The following is a 17,466-nucleotide window of genomic DNA, read 5'->3' as shown; positions in this document are numbered from 1 at the left end:
AGAAAGATAGAAATGAACCGACAAGAGAGAGAGAGAGTAATTTATATTTGTTTTTATTAGTTATTTGCTTACACATACCACTTTGTCGCGACCTGGGCGATGTGTTAAAGTGCGTTGATCGTGACGGCGACATGGAACTGGCATTTACATCGATTGCCCCGAGTTTAGTTTGTAGTGAACCGAGGTCGTGGAAGGAACGAGAGTGAGAAGGCGTTCCACCTGTGGGACAGCATAAGCACACTATGGAAGCCATGTTTGGTCTGAAACTCGGGTACAGTTAGTCCGAGAAAAATACGAAACATACAAATATGAATATCAAATCCCATACAGAAGTAGATATCATTTTGAACGTTTCAAATAATTCTTTATTCATTTATTCAAAACGTTTAAAATAATCCCTACTTCTGTATGGGCTTTGATACTCTTAATACGTCTTACTATAACCTCAAACCATTATGCTTCCATAGGATGTTAATTTGCTGTTTTCAAAATTAAGCGACACTGTTTAACGGGAAAATGTTTAAAATCTTAACAAGCTTTCACACAACCGTGGTTCAGTTTTGAATAGAATTTTATTTGGAGTGCCACTTAACTTCCAGATTTAGAATTAGACTAATAAGGCTACCAAAAAGATTTGAAAAAGATGACAAAATCCATAAATAAAAATACGCTTTTAAAGCATTTGTAATAACCATTTTATATTTTCAGTTTGTTTTAACAAAATGGTAGCTTTACACTTTAGAAGATAGAGTCAATTAATAGAAAAAGTAAAAGTTGCGCTTATGTCGAAATTTTTATAATATATTTGAAAAACAGAACGGTAAAATCAAAAAATAGTTTTTTTAACCACACTTACTTAACACATAACTTGAAGTGAACAATCACATAAAACAAATTTAAAGAGATATAAAATCATGTTTTTTTCAAAGACATCTTAATAAATAAATAAATCAATTTAAAGACATTCAAAGACTAAACGGCAACCCTGTATTACCGGACTTACTTAATTACTTAACACATAGCTTACACATACAGTAAGACTCAAATACTTTGTGGTATCGCTGAAGAAGCTGACAGTTCTAAGCGTTAGGCAAAATTAATTGTTTGGGTGAGTGTTAAAAAAAAATAGAAATCTAGGTAATGTTTTAAAAAGGGATCCGTGACTAAGCAATAGTTGGGAACCACTGGGTCAATTAAAAGTACCCACCACTGCTAGCGGTGCTTCCCCTTGAAGACCTGGAGCTGAAGAAAGTTGGTAGAGGCCAGGTGAAGTCAGTGTGGAGCGCCTTCAGGCAAGCAACTGCATCGTCAACCCTGGGTCAACAACGTTAGTAAGGAGTAAGTACAAAGCACATCTGCTAGAGCAGTAATTTCCAACTTGTGTTATTTCTTAAAGACATTTTAATCCGATACCCAATTATTTGGAGAAAAAAGTATTGCAACCAGCGCTGATATAAAATGACGTCATGACTATGCTCACCACACAAGCAGGATCGATTTTCGAAACGACAATAGGCCAAAACTTGCTTTTAGCGTTTCATGAATTGATCTAATATGGTAGAAATTGAAGCACTGGATCGCAAATCATGGAAACACCCATATGAGTTTAATATCGGTTCAGTACCGATACCACCCTAGTATCGGACAAGTAACGATACCACCCTAGTATCGGACAAGTAACGATACCACCCTAGTATCGGTTCAGTACCGATACCACCCTAGTATCGGACAAGTACCGATACCACCCTAGTATCGGACAAGTAACGATACCACCCTAGTATCGGACAAGTAACGATACCACCCTAGTATCGGACAAGTAACGGTACCACCCTAGTATCGGACAAGTACCGATACCACCCTAGTATCGGACAAGTAACGATACCACCCTAGAATCGGACAAGTAACGATACCACCCTAGTATCGGACAAGTAACGGTACCACCCTAGTATCGGACAAGTAACGATACCACCCTAGTATCGGACAAGTAACGATACCACCCTAGTATCGGACAAGTAACGGTACCACCCTAGTATCGGACAAGTACCGATACCACCCTAGTATCGGACAAGTAACGATACCACCCTAGTATCGGACAAGTAACGGTACCACCCTAGTATCGGACAAGTAACGGTACCACCCTAGTATCGGACAAGTAACGGTACCACCCTAGTATCGGACAAGTAACGGTACCACCCTAGTATCGGACAAGTACCGATACCACCCTAGTATCGGACAAGTAACGATACCACCCTAGAATCGGACAAGTAACGATACCACCCTAGTATCGGACAAGTAACGGTACCACCCTAGTATCGGACAAGTAACGATACCACCCTAGTATCGGACAAGTACCGATACCACCCTAGTATCGGACAAGTAACGATACCACCCTAGTATCGGACAAGTAACGATACCACCCTAGTATCGGACAAGTAACGATACCACCCTAGTATCGGACAAGTAACGGTACCACCCTAGTATCGGACAAGTAACGGTACCACCCTAGTATCGGACAAGTAACGATACCACCCTAGTATCGGACAAGTACCGATACCACCCTAGTATCGGACAAGTAACGATACCACCCTAGTATCGGACAAGTAACGATACCACCCTAGTATCGGACAAGTAACGATACCACCCTAGTATCGGACAAGTAACGGTATCCCAATCTTATTAATAATTCGATTTTTTTAACATTTTCGATTCGTGAACGTAACAAGCAGGCGATTACTGATTGTGGCGCCCAGTTATAATTTTTCCGATAGGTTTAACGTTTCTGAAAAGTACAATTCAAGCAGCTTCACAATCGATCATGTGGGGGTTCCCCGAGCGGTGGTTTACCTGCACGCTCTTGATCTTTCCTTTCTTAACCAAGGAACAAGTTGGAAATCGACGCAAGCTGCAAAAGTCCCGAGGTCGTGGATTCGACGCTCACTCAAGATCTTACGAGCCTGAAAACATAAAACACAACATTAGAGCTGATAAAAGGGCTGCTATGTGACCTGTTTTAAGAGTATTTTTGTCTTTTTTCAACGAAAATAAATGGTCCTCTAAGGAAACTGAAAAACGCCAAAATTTATATTTTTTTAACTTATTATACCAGTGATTCTCAACCGGGGCACCCTGGGGTGCCATTTCTAATGCTCAAGGGTGCCAAGAGATATTTGAGAATCTATGAGAATCTAAGTTTTGCTCAACTCTTAAAGGATTTCAGAATTCTTAGTCTGTAATCTCTTAGTTTTCCTAGCCACCCTTAACGCTTTTCAGCTATAGACAAAATGCCTTTAGTTATTTGCTTTTCTGCAAGCACTTGCAGTTAATGCAAGCCTACTCTTCACCGCTAAAACACTTTTGGACGACCAACAGATTTGAAGCCCTGATATAAACAGTATAGTGTTACCTAAAGAATTAATATTTTTAGACTAATTTTAGAGTAAAATAAATCCAAATAAACTTCCTATGTTGTGCAGAGTTGATGTGTGTTGTTCCAGTTCCGTTTATTGCGACATTCTAGTGAATTACCGACGGAAAAATCTTGTAGGGGTGCCGCAATCTGTTTATTATTTCTGAGGGATGCCGCTAGCCATAAAAGGTTGAGAACCACTGCGTTTACCAGAACTAAATTTTATGTGACTTTTTGGTACTTTGAAACATATGTTCGGCGACTAAAATGAGTTCCTATGTTTTGCTTTTAAATAAACGTATAATTTAACTGGGTTTTCGAACAGTCTTACCTGTCTTGCGAGTATAACGTCGAGGAAGTAATGTTCTGCGCATTCTGCAGCAGTTTGTTCTTTGCTCACTGAGTCCTTGTCTCCGGAAAACCTGGTACAATCAAAACATGTCAGTCAAACTATTCTGGCGATGAGAGGCCAACTTTCGAACTAAAATGCCCAAAAGCGGCTTTAAGTTTTTAATTTTTAAGTGTCCAAGGTATTTTTAAGGGAAAAGTTGGCTTTAATAGACGAACGCATTTGCGTTATACTGCCAAGTTATTTTTTTTTAAATATTTTGCTATGAACTGTTCCGGTTCAAGTGTTAAACCTCGTTTTAGGATAACGGGTCTTTAGCAAATTAAGCGAACGAAAATAAATATCGGTGTTGAAGTGAATATGAATAAAATGTTAAAGTATGTTATGCTACACTTTCGGACATGTCGAATTTCAAATATACTCGAAGCATATTTGAATATTACTTTTCTAAAAATAATAAAGTTTTATATGATAGCGATTTTTTCTCGAACGATATAACAACTTTGATTTGTTTTTCAGTGTGGCCTACACAGGGTAAACTATCTTTAAGCTGGTTTGACTAAAAAACAAGTATTTAGGTGGGACTAAAGAATGGAAACAGCATAAAGACATTTACAAGACCAATAATGTATATATATTTAAATAGGCATTTAGCAAATATTTTTGCGCCAGGCGTGTACAGTTATTGCAAAATTACAAATACGATAATAATTGCGAGAAACACCACTTTCTACTCATTCGCGTGCTCTGCAAATTGTTAGTATTAGTTAGTGCACGGCATGCCAGTGTGTATAAAGGTAAAGGCTACAAAAACAAAGTAAAATAAGTCCCTGAAAATATAAAATAACAGCTGTGAAAAGAATGCAAGAATTGGTTAAACTACTTGTTGTACTATCGTATGCAATCATTAATAAGTAAATTTTAAAGTTTAACGAATTTTTAAAAAGACTACTTAAAAGCATATTTTTCGAATGAAAATATTATTACTTTTTTATACCTAATATACACTTTACTTTTGTTCAAGGTGTGCATTATGCAGTTATGACAACATAAAGTGCTACATAAAGCGCTACATATTATTTTATATGATTTGTATACATATCAGCAGAAGTACCTCTTGGATCGCAAAGCACCATTTGCTGATGTAGGATGACTTGCAGAGTGCTGAAGTGGTCTATGCATAGGATGGTGGTCCTGTGAGTGGAAAGGGATTTTAATGTCGGTTGCAAATTTTAAATTGGCAAAAAGAAAGTAGTAAAAATCTCCCCAATGCAGTTACGTGCCATATAATTTTATGTCCACATAAAACCATTAAAACGGAATGGATTAGTACTAATAAACAGTGATGGCAAGCAATGGTAATTACAATTTAATTCAAAGCTTTTCAAACTGGGGGTCGCAGTAAGTCCGTATAACCTTATACAAAGTTTTAAACCAATAGACCAGTGGCTCCTAAACAGGGGGCGTGTGAGGTTTACTAGGGGGACGCGACAAATTGACAAACTCTGTATGGATTAAGACTACACATTATGGCGAAGTGATATTTCCTGCTACTAATGGTCCAATTAAACATTTTTGATTTCCAAAAAACAGTTACATCCTCCGCATTAATGCAACTTACCTGGCAATAAATTGCTGTTCTGCTTAATGTTGTTTTATTTTGCAACAAGTTGGGGCGCGAGTTTTGTTAGAATTGCAAAAAGGGGGCGTGGTTCAAAAAGTTAAGAATCACTGCTATAAATTGTTATTTTTTTGTTCGACATGCTCAAAGCCTAATTGCGTACCTGATGATACTGCCGTGTCTGGTACTTCCCCACCACATAGGGGTGCGAGAGGGACGACCCCCCAGACGAGCTCTGACCCCCTGGTGACGTCACAGTTCCCGCGGGGGGCACAAGGTCGAAGTAGGACTCGGTGTAGCTCCGTGACGTCAGTCTTCGAGTATTTGGGGGTGCAACTGGGGCCTGGGGGTCCTCGGGAACGGCGGGTGTGTTTTGGGGGCCCTTGCTCGCTGAGCTGTGGGGTTAGTGGGGGGTGGGGTTAGAAAGGGTTAGTTTCACCGTCAGATGTTAGCATTCCACCCTCAACAAATACTACACTACTATGTATTGGCCACAATACTCGTCTTGCACACATATTTTAAAACTTTGGTTAAGTATTCCATGAAATATACACAAACATATGTGTTCAACAACTGTGAACATGCCCCTTTGAAGCTTGTTTTTGGTTAAGAAATTATTGTCTGAAGTATATGCAATTAAATAAGGGGACAATTGGCGTCAGGAGTAGATAACAATTTAATTTGTTTTGCCTGCGCATCCGCGAGAAAACTGCTTAGCGGCAACACCACAATACTATGTATTGGCCACAGTTTACGTCTTGTGCATATTACTCCTTAAAAATGGTCGCTTTACTAAACCACAAACCTATATAGTTGGGAAAACTTAAGCAAGCCAACATACTCATAGTGCGCAAAGTTCCTATATGATAAAATATAAAAGTGCCTAAAGGTTACGGAACAGTTTGTTTCTATCGGTGTTTAAGAAAACATGTTTAAACAACAAAATTTGAATAAACTATTACCATTATAAAGGTGTAAACATTTTACTTACGCTAAATAAATATTTTGTTTGTTTAATGCAACAATTCTCGGTCACATAAATCACTAAACTCATGATCATATAAACCATCCATCGACTTCATATTAACGCAGGAGAAAGATTTCGTGAGGCAAGATCACATGAACCAATATTCACATAAAACTCACGAGAGTCATATGAATCAATATTAACAAAAACTCCTGGTAAATCAGAAGTCACAGAACTGTCAAATAAAAGGAAGACGATATGAACAGAAAATAAATGATCCCATGAGTCCTCATTCATATGAACGAAGTATCATGCCTTGTGAATAAATATAAACACAAACGGATGGTCAATCAGCAGTCACATAACTGAAGAGCAACTTGAAAATAAAAGAAAAGATCATGTGAGCAGAAAGAATATGATCACATGAGTCATAATTCACATGAAAAAGTATCATGTGGACCCAAAGTGATCATGGTAAGTCAAAGTTCTACAAGCAGAAAAAAAAAACATGAAAAAGTATCATGTGGACCCAAAGTGATCATGGTAAGTCAAAGTTCTACAAGCAGAAAAAAAAATCCTCCGATTAAGAAAGTTATTCGCCATTCATCATCACGTGACAGCAGTCATATGAATGTTTAGTGAGCGCTCGTGAGCAAATTAGCTGTTTGTTGCAGTGGTTCTTAAACAGTTGTTAGCCACCTTGATATTTTAGAGGTAAATTTGAGAGCAAAAAATGTTATCTTTGACAACTTTATATCAAAACTAACTTCAGGATTATATTAAATTCTAATAACCTTTTAAAATTACGTTTTAGATTTCTTCTTTGACCTGAAGAAGCCTAGTTTGTGTGAAAAGGATTTTTTTTAGATTTAATGTTTTTTTTATTTGATGATTGCCATAATTTGTTCTAATTTGAAACATAAATATATAACAATAATAATCAATGAACTGGGAACCTTTGGAATTGTATAGTTGTATAAGATTTTTACGTAAAACAACAGTTAAAAGTTTAAGAACCACTGCTTTATTGATTAATGGTGTCAGCGTTCCAATGGGGGCCAAGCGCCATGCACCAGGGCCTCCCCCTGACCCACCTATACACGTTAGGGTGAGCCTGGGGCTGTGGGGTGGGTGGGGCGCTTTTGGACGACGAGCGTCTTTGGTGGAGGTTGGTGTGGGTGTCTAGACCAGGAACGACGCTGTATTGCCGCATCATAAGGGTTTTACGTTCCTCGCTGGCGAGTGGATAAAATAGTGTCTATTTTTAGTACAAAATTAAAAAAAACTATAAAATAATTCAGTATACTTTTTTTATTTAAAACAGAAAAAAAAATATTAAAAACATGGATATATTTTCAGAATTTCCAAAATATTTTTATTATTATTGTTTTCATTTAATATTTCTTTTATTTTATTAAGAAAATAAATGGTTTAAAATTTAATCCAAGATAAAGAAATAAATTATATCTTGGTTGAAACGGTTGACATACCACGTTGTATACAAAGATTTATTGTCGGCCGAACGAAATAGTAAAAAGTAAAATTTTGGAAAACGCTGCTCCATACAAAAGTTTTACAATTTTCATTAGAAGAATCATTAATTTAAAAACATCTTTTTTAGGGTAGCCAATAATATTGTTTGGAAAAGTTATTATTTCACATTACAAAAAAAAAATATGAGCTCAGCCTATGAAACAGCTATTTCTTCTTAAACATTTGATAATGATCAATAACCCTACAGTTATTCTGTCCAAAAAAAATACAGTGAGTCACCATTGGTGACAAAATAGCCTTTTTACTATACAAACACTTTCAGGAAAAAAAATAAAAAAAGTTTTTAGATTAGTTTTTAGATTTTAGATTAAAAATCTCTTGGATTAACAGAGAGCAAACAAACTCTTAAATTATGTTAAACACCTAAAAAAAGGGGAAAAGTGTGAGCTTTCAAAAAGTTTTAAATATTAATAGTACCCAAACAATACAACAAAACTTTGTAAGTTAAATAATGGCAATAAAAGCAAACGAACAACATTTTTTACCAACTAAAACATCAAAAAAGCGAAATGAAAGATGAAAGAGAAAAAAACAACACCTTTTTACCCAAACCTGCCGAAAAAATAGAAATTAATTTGTTTCAGATTTAAAAAAGGAAATGTAACTACTATACCCATAAACATTTTTGACCACTTAAAAACCTGCCGAAAAATAGTATGTAAGTTATAGGTTTAAAAGAAAATGTAACTACTCACCAACGCAAACCCATCATTCTTATATAACATCACAAGTCACTAAAACCAACCTCTAACTAACAACATTCAAGCACCGCAATATTTCCACACAATGAAGTACACAGAAAACATACACTAACCTGAACTTGAAAGCTGGGTCAGGTTCGGTGGGGGTGTTATGGTGAGACCCAGGGGTAACTGCGGGGTAAATGTTCGCGTTCAGGAGGGTCGGGTGACGCGGGGTTGCGCACGCATCTCCGTCGCCTAGCAACGCACAAAAAAGGGTTTAAAGGTTAGGTTACTAGAAATGTAAGGTATGATAAAAACAAACTCTTTTAACATCATCTTAAACTTTGCAAATGTTGGCCAACTGAAACCGAGTTCATTTTTATAAGCAAGTTAATGACAAATATGTTTTTACTTTAAGCAAAAGGATTGACTTTTAGTCAGAAAACGACCGGGTAAAACACCAAGAAACAAATAATACATAAATGAGTAGTCGTTACAACATGTATAATAAAAGTTATTCTCATTAAAACCATCTAATCTCTAACTCTTACAGCAGGGGTGTCCAACAAGCGGCACGCGTGCCAAACCTACCTAATAAAAAATGGCACGCAAGCCCTCCCAAAAAATACTAAAATTGTTATTTAGCCAATTGCCAAAAAAGCTCAATTTGTTATTCAGCCAATTACCATTGTTTGTTCACAATATAAAACAATCGCGGCAACCACGACAACCAACAATTACTTTTGATATAGTAACATTATACTGTGTGGAGGCTAGCATTCACATAATATTATATAGCTTGGTGTGAACAAACAAAAGTCAGCTCACCGAGAGACACTTTGATGTAGTGATGCGCATTTCTACTAGACAGTTTTTTTTGTCAAGTTTAAATAAACGTTCCTATTTTTGGTAAAAAAGCGCTTTTATAATTAAAAAGAATTGGTTCGGTTACGAAACTTTGGCACGGGAAGAAGTTATAAGATAAAAATTGGCACGCCGGCAAGTTTGAGTTGGACACCCCTGTCTTACACCATCTAGATTGCTAGCCCAAGCAAATATAAAACAACAAAAAATTATTGTTGCTTGACATTTTACTCCAGTTTCTAAAATATTATACAAAGACACATCTATAATAACTCAGTTTTCTGATTACACTAAAAGTTGGTTCCAAATATAGGTTTTAAACGACAATGGGACTTTATTTGAAGACAGGGGTCGTCATTTTTTCCCGGTCCGCAGAATATTTTCTATCGCTAATTTTACGTTCTTAACAAAAATGTCTGTCGGATGCTAATGCTTATAAAGGTTAATGAAAATATTTGAATTTCAAACTAAATGACAGTTTTATAAATATATAGTGAGATGTTGGTTTATTTTGCTTAAGAATAATCAACCCCTGTAATTTTCATGTGATTTGTTGAACATTGCTAACTTGTAGCGTGTTTAAAGGGGTACGGACCACCCTACACCGTAAACTCCCGCCTGTAACCTCCACCACTATGCAGGTGCTACGTTTTGAAAACCTACCACAGCGGAATAACTCTTCGAGCATTTCGTCTTCAACTGGCGTAATGGAAGAAGGTTAGAATTAAACAAAAGGCGATTTCAATTTTTTGCCATTGAAAAAACTTGCTTTTGTATTTGGGTAAATTTCTATAAGTCTATAATTTCGATTTAACTGAAATTAACAGCCTGTAATTGAAGGCACTTTTAACTGACAGGAACCAATTCTTTTCAACCAATTTTTGTTAAAACTGCGAAAGACCGAATGCGGTAAATTGTTAACTGATTTGACCCGGCGTTTTTGCTAAAATATATATTGCACCGCAAAGTACATGTCCAAGTATATGTATTGAATATCAGGCAAAATTTGACAATTAAGTGTATCGTGTTTATCTGTGATTATTCAAAGCAGTGAAAAGCTAACACCTATCTTCGTTCACAGCCGCCAATTTTGTTCGTTATGGGTAGAATTCAATAAATTTAGGAACATAATAAACGTATAATTTACAGAATATTAGGCAAAATTCGATTAAATTTAATCTCATTGTATTTATATCTCAAAAGATTCGTTTTTCGCCAAATTAAAACAAAAAAAGAGTACTTACCGATTGCGCGCAAAAAGCGAGCGATCTCATTGGCTAGCACCCATTGTTGCGTGTGCAGCGCCTGGTCAAATAGGCGCGTTGCATCTTGGCGCGCAACTGCCAGCAGTTCGAGGTTCTGCAGAATGATGAGGTAAGAAGCGGCCGTTCGAAGCTGACCGAGCTCCAAACATTCCTAAAAGACAAAAAGGGTAAAGAAGAGAAAAGAGAAAAAAAGAAAAAAGGTGCTGTAAAAGTACTTTCAAAGTAAATTTTTCTGCTGTATCCTTTTTATAAAACTAGCCTGCAATGAGGTTCGAACTAACAACCTCTGTCATACCGGGACCGCCGCTCTACCAAGTGAACTACACAGGCTCAAGAAGGGAGCGAGTCGAGAAACAACCATAGGACCGTTGCCTGCTGCATCCTGTTCGTAAAAATAGTCGGTAGTGAGGTTCGAACTCACAACCTCTGTCTGCCGGGACCGCCGCTCTACCAACTGAGCTACACAGGCTCAGAGGTTTAAAAAAAACCAGAACATTTCTTGTACAAACATGACTTTAAACTAGTTTTATCAAAGACTTTTTTAAAAAACAGCTAAGAAATTACCGAACCGTTTAACAGTCAGTTAACTTTATTTTTTGTTTAACATTTTTGAATTTGTACATTTATTTTATTAGGACTTTTTGAAAACGCAAGTTGAAAAAATAAGTTAAAGCTCCGTGACTTTTTTCCTTTTATTTCTTTTTGATTTTTACATTTTATTTTCTCAGTACTTTCTAAAAAACAAAAGTTAAGATAATCCAAACCTCGAATAGCTCCCTTGGACTCCCGACAGAGTTGAACAGATATTCCCAGAGAGCGATTTCTGTTTTCCTCGCGCAGTGGACGACGGTCTGGAGGTACTGAGGAAATTCCTCCAGGAACTTTATCACTGTTGGGAGGAGAGGGTCGGGAATCGGCTCCGAGGCTGTTGCTTCCTCCTCAAGGACCTAATATGAAGAGGTTGGTAAAAACATGAAAATCTTAATTTTAAATGAAAATTAGAACAAGAAAAAAATCATATATAAATTGAAAATGCATGTAAAAAAGGACAACTAAAAAAACGTTACAAACTTTTAGGTATATTAAAATAATAATATACGAAATGATGATGCCCAACGTGATTCCTCTTCAAGGGTTATAAGATAAGAAAGATTGGGAAAAACAAAACATTTGAAAAGGTGAAAAGCGATAAAGATTGTGGAAAATGGCAATAAAAAGAATATTAAATAAGTAAATGATAATTCAGTAAAAACATGAAAATTAATACACATACGCCTACAAGCGAAGGAAAGTTTAACAAGAAAAGTTGAGCAGAAGAAAAATTAAACAAGAAATAAATAGATTAGGCCAGGGGTGTCCAACAAGCGGCACCACATTTGGCACGCGACCAAATAAAAAATGACACGCAAGTCTTCCTCCTAAATAACTTAATTTGCTGTTCAGCCAATTGTAAAAAATACCGAATTTATTATACAGTAAATTGCCATTGTTTATTCACAATATAAAACAATCGCGGCAATAACGACAACAAACAATTACTTCTAATACTATAACATTATATTTTAGTGAAGGCTAGCATTCACATAACTATAAAGTTTGGTGTGAAGAAACAAAAAGCAAAAGTCAGCACACCGACGGACACTTAGATGCAGTAGTGCGCACTGCTAACTACACTTTTTTATTATTTGTAGAAAAAACGTTTTTTTAGTAGAAAGAATTATATTACTAAACTTTGGCACGGTAAGAAGTTATAGGATAAAAATTGGAACGCCGGCATGTTTGAGTTGGACACCCCTGGATTAAGCAGGAAAGTAAGAAAAAATACGATACAATATCTGTAAATAAAATAAGTCCATAAAAAAACAATAAGAATCTTATAAACCAGATGTATAAATAACATATAAAAAAATAAGAAAACACAAATAAAAATAGGTGAAATCTCAGATGGAGATCAGAGTTTTTTTTTTTTAATTTAATGAAGCTTACGGAGTTAATTATTAAGTTACCTCGTGTATCATTAGTTCGAGCAAGTGCGGAGAGCCCAACGCTTTACTAAGTAGAGCCCAGAATCCAAAAAAATTACAATAGACAGCTAGAATACCCGACGAGAGACCCAATGATACTCAGTTTTATGCAGTACACGCTTCTCGGTAGTACTTACCTCGTGTAGCATTAGTTCTAGCACATGTGGAAAGCAGGAGAGGTTTTGGCATGTTGCTGCTAGTTGTAGAGCGTGGTAACCAAGGTTGCGACGCAAAAGCTGACGGAGAATCTGCAGAGAACATGAGTAAAAGGTTAAATGGGAGTTCAGTTGAATACAGTCAATAATTGATTTCTATTGTCTGGCTGTTATTTAGCTGCCAGTTAGAGCTGTAACTGACATATGTTTATCAAAACAATAAACATACGGGTTGCGTTGTTGAAGCGGTCTTTATCAATGACTTATTGTTTTTTTTATTGAATGTTAACTTGTTTTTTAGTATTAAAATAATACAGTTAAATAGGGGTGCTTGATAATATTGAATGGGATAATACGCGATGCCAAGTGTTACTGTGTTAGTATCGGTGTTTTTCCGATACTAGGGTGGTATCGGTGCCGATCCGATACCTAATTGATATTGGGATTTCGGCAATAATTTGCGATCCAACATTTTTTTATCTTAAATCGTTAACAAACAAAAAAGAGTAGGCCTAAGTTGCTACAACGCTAAAATGAAATAATTAATGATTTATTTTTTATATTTTGCTTTTGGGATAGACCAACAATCGTTACTAGGTTTTGTTCCCTTTTTGAGTAATACGGCAAGGCTATTTATTAAAACAATATATTTTTTAAAAGTTCCTAACGATAGACCCAGTCTTGTAAAGTCAGTGTTAAAAGTCGTATAAGAACGTTAAAAAAGGCATAAAATGAAAGCATAAAGATTGCGCACCTGGTGCAGATAGATTTCGCAGGTTCGCTCAATGGTGGAGAACTGTAAGGCTGTGTTGTATTCCTGCAAGTTCTTGTGCGTCAAAGTCTCATCGAAACCTTGCAACTGGGGACATAAAAAAACAAAATAAAGGGTGGTGATTTTGTAAACGAAATTTTTTTAATACATGCCTCTTTAAAAGACTCGTTTCAACAGAAATGCTAAAAAAACTTTAGCATACTAAAGTTTAAAACCTTTATAAAAGTCACTTTGTTTTGCAGCATTAAAACAAACTTACAGACACATAACATATAGCGACCATATTTCAAACAATTCAAAAACACTTTATCTTCGCCGCTGATAAAAATGCGTTTGTTATCGTAATATTGCATAATACTATCAAATGGTGGAACAATCTAATCCATCATCTATGACCTAACTTAAAATATTAAAAAAATAAGAATATCAAAGCCCGTACAGAAGTAGGTAGCATTTTGAACGTTTCGAATAACTCCTTATTCATTTTCACATCATGTTGAAAATCTAAAAACGATTTCCAACCAAAACACAAAAACACCCACCGTCTCCGAAGTAACGCCGAGTACGACCGCCTCATTAAACAACACAGCGAGCGGGTAGCAGGAATCCAGTGCGAATGCAAGGGTGATACGACGAGCTGTTAGAAGCTGCAGTTCAAACCCCCTGTGCCCCGCCCCATCCTCACCCCCATGCCGATTGTGACGTGGGGGGAACAGGGGTAACCAGACCCTGACCCCGGCCCCACCGCATCCAAGCCAGAGGGCGTCGGTAAGATGAACCTTGGCCCTGGAAAGAAAGTATATTTTGTAAAAACTAGATTTTTTCCAAGATTGGATTTATATTTTTGTACTCAACAAAATAATTATTTTCTAAAAAACATTATATAGATTTTGAAAAGCAATATTTGCAAATCGTAACTTTTCTATTAGGATAATATAATTCTTTTCGGACATTTGTGTTTTTAAATTGAAATTCTGACTAAATTGGAAAAACCAGTCTTTAGAAAAAAGTGTTTACATATTTTTTTAAGTAAAACTAGCAAAATGAAAGTGTTTTCATAATTTATTGAATCACTTAACAATACAAGCCACGAATGTAAAAAAAACTTGTCCTTACTACCATTCAAAAAAATTTTAACATAAAACTTGTGTCGTCAAGTTATGACAATTTGTAGAGCTGTACAGCAGTCTTTCCGCCGCAATATTTCACATTTATTTTTACAATTTCTTTTAAAACTCAACAACACAAAACGATTAACGTCCAAACAGGTCGAGTAAATCGACATCAACTTGGCTTTGACATTGATTATAATCAAGCTACCTTACAGAACCGTGCACACACCAAATTTTGTGAAGTTTCCCACATTTCACCTGTTTTTATGCTGAGTGGTCCAGATGTTCTCCACACAAGACGCCAACACCACGGGTGCAGTGAAGCGTAACTGGCGCCGTTCGTTGGCCAGCGGCTCCGAAGGTTCCTCAAGGTCCGTGGTGCCGCCACTAGGTGTCTCATCGTCGTCTGTGGCGCCCTGAAGCAGAAGTAGACGGCCTGGAACCAAAAAAATAACCAATAAAAGACAAAAACACAAGTGTTTAATAACATCTGTGATCCAGCCCCTGGGAAGCTGCTTTTTGACCAACGATTACGGCTTACATATCATTAGTATACTGAAGCCATTGCAAACTCTTCACCGAATCTGTCGATCAAGGATGCAAGCAGGGCAGACTAGAAAAACAACTAGACTGTGGTGGGGTTCGAACTCACGACCTCCGATCAAGCCGGGACCGTCGCTCTACCAACTGAGCTATGCAGGCTCAGAAGGGAACGAGTCGAGAAACAACCATACGCCAATGCTTGCTCAATCTGTTAGTACAAGAAACTTAACAATAAATTAGGGATGTCCGATAATATCGGATCGGTGCCGATACAAGATGACAAGTGGTAGTATCGTAAGTCGTCCGATAAAAGGGCCGTATCGGTGATGAACCGATACCAAATTATTATCACAAAAAAACAGTAATCTTTTGTGAACAAACGCAACAATTCTATATTAAAACATAATTTAAACACTGGAGGTAACTAGATTTTCGTATGCTGAAGATAATCTTAACCTGGAAAGACGACCTTTATACGCTTCTCTTTTATCTATGTTGATTGTTTGAACATATAAATGACGTCATTTGGTATCGGATCGCGATAGTTTTTGTCCAGAATATCGGGTATCGGAACAATATGTCAAGTATCGTACACCCCTGATGGTATCAGGACAAGCCCATTACAAGTATATGAGTTTAAAAAAGATTGAAATCTCTGGCATCCCGTTGCAAACGTTTCGAGTAAACCTTAGCAAATTCGGCCAAACTGGCAATAAAAAATATTTTTCCACGAAGTAAATGCTGTAGTCGTCCTTCGAACTCCTTCAAACACAGACAAAATAAAAAAAACATAAACAAACCTGCGACGTTTACAATCAGCACTTCGGTTTCTTTTTGAGGCCGTGACGAAAAAGAAGTAGATGACGACGACCGTCGGAGGGCGCTCTCGAGGTGCAGGGCGGTGAGTGTTACCGAGGCAACCAAGGTGGGGTAGGGAACATAGCGGGCCATCGATAACTCCTGCAGGAAGCGGATGGTAGCAGCTTCACGCGGTCTAGGGGAATGAATGGAATAATTAGAGGCCCTTAGAGGCTTAGACCATACCAATGCTTGCTTATTTCTTTGAATTGCGCTGAATTTAGGGTAATTTTTTTTTTAAGAAACTTGCTTATTTTTAGTTGTGTGCCAAGCAGCTTCACGCGGTATGCGGGAATAAATGGATCAGTGTGGAGTAATTGCAGGTTTCCGTGCTTATTTGTAAGAATTACGCAAAATTATTTAAGCACAGAGTCAGAGAAAAATAGTAGTGTCTATTTATAAGAAACATGCTTATTTTTTTAGTTGTGTGTCTAGCGTAGTGTTTCTCAACCTTTTTTACTTGAGGGCGCACCTAGAGACATATGAAAACGTGGCGGCGCACCTTGCGAGCGAAGCGAGCGCGAAATTTTTGAGGTGTACCGGCATTTGCTTTAAATTGTTGTCAATTTTCATTATATAGGCTTTATAATTGCAAATCTTTAAAGGATCTCCAGCCTTCAGACCAAAATTGGAACAACATCAACTTCGGAACAAAATACAGTTAGGAATAAGGCGTAAATAGGACTAATACCTAATAGTCGTAATAGTGACGAAATCAGAATCAGACCTAAATGGCAAAAATAAGGCCTATACCACCTTTTATCTAACTCCAAACCCCACCCTTAATTATCACTAACTTCCCTGGTATTTCTAACCCTAACCCAATTGAAGCCAAAACAGGGGCAAAAAATCAAGTGCCAAAATAGCGGCGCCCAAATGGCGACAACAAACGGCCAATGCCAGACAAGTGGCCCCAAACATCCCATACCGATTCCCTACAGTCTCAGCGTTATTTTGTCTATTTAGGACTTATTTTGACATGTTTAGGCCTTATCTAGACTATTTTAGATCTTATTCTGTCGTGATTACTGCGAATTTGGCGTTATTATGTCGGTGGTCTTAATACTATGGTAATATAGATTAGTTAATTAAGATATTGCTACTTTGTAGGTCTTATTACGTTTTCTACTAGGAAGTACTGTGAAATCAATGAGCTAAGCTTAATGGAAAAGTAAAATATATATATATATTTTAAACATATTTATTTTTCTTCGTTTTGCTCGCGGCGCACCGGTTGAGAAGCGCTGGTCTAGCGGATTCGTGCGGTCTAAGTGATAAGTTGGTTGGTGTGGT

General features: G+C 36.9%; 1 protein-coding gene across 1 annotated transcript in view; it reads right to left on the bottom strand.

Annotated features, from left to right (window-relative positions):
* LOC146163163 (guanine nucleotide exchange factor subunit RIC1-like) overlaps positions 1 to 17,466 on the bottom strand; it is a 34,525-nt gene that overhangs the window by 6,709 nt on the left and 10,350 nt on the right. The window contains exons 14-28 of the mRNA XM_083382938.1: positions 16,116 to 16,309; positions 15,031 to 15,208; positions 14,203 to 14,446; positions 13,643 to 13,747; positions 12,871 to 12,981; positions 11,474 to 11,656; positions 10,689 to 10,860; positions 8,712 to 8,835; positions 7,438 to 7,578; positions 5,540 to 5,771; positions 4,870 to 4,949; positions 3,738 to 3,828; positions 2,845 to 2,954; positions 1,211 to 1,314; positions 79 to 219 (exon numbers count right to left, since the gene is read on the bottom strand). Of these exons, the coding sequence (XP_083239064.1) occupies positions 79 to 219; positions 1,211 to 1,314; positions 2,845 to 2,954; positions 3,738 to 3,828; positions 4,870 to 4,949; positions 5,540 to 5,771; positions 7,438 to 7,578; positions 8,712 to 8,835; positions 10,689 to 10,860; positions 11,474 to 11,656; positions 12,871 to 12,981; positions 13,643 to 13,747; positions 14,203 to 14,446; positions 15,031 to 15,208; positions 16,116 to 16,309 (2,210 nt within the window). The remainder of the gene's footprint in view (positions 1 to 78; positions 220 to 1,210; positions 1,315 to 2,844; positions 2,955 to 3,737; positions 3,829 to 4,869; positions 4,950 to 5,539; positions 5,772 to 7,437; positions 7,579 to 8,711; positions 8,836 to 10,688; positions 10,861 to 11,473; positions 11,657 to 12,870; positions 12,982 to 13,642; positions 13,748 to 14,202; positions 14,447 to 15,030; positions 15,209 to 16,115; positions 16,310 to 17,466) is intronic.

The sequence above is a fragment of the Ascidiella aspersa genome, chromosome 2, assembly GCF_963924565.1.
Source record: "Ascidiella aspersa chromosome 2, kaAscAspe10.2, whole genome shotgun sequence".
NCBI lineage: Eukaryota > Metazoa > Chordata > Ascidiacea > Phlebobranchia > Ascidiidae > Ascidiella > Ascidiella aspersa.
Note: the sequence above shows the minus strand (reverse complement) of the source record. Positions and strands in the feature narration are given on the sequence as shown.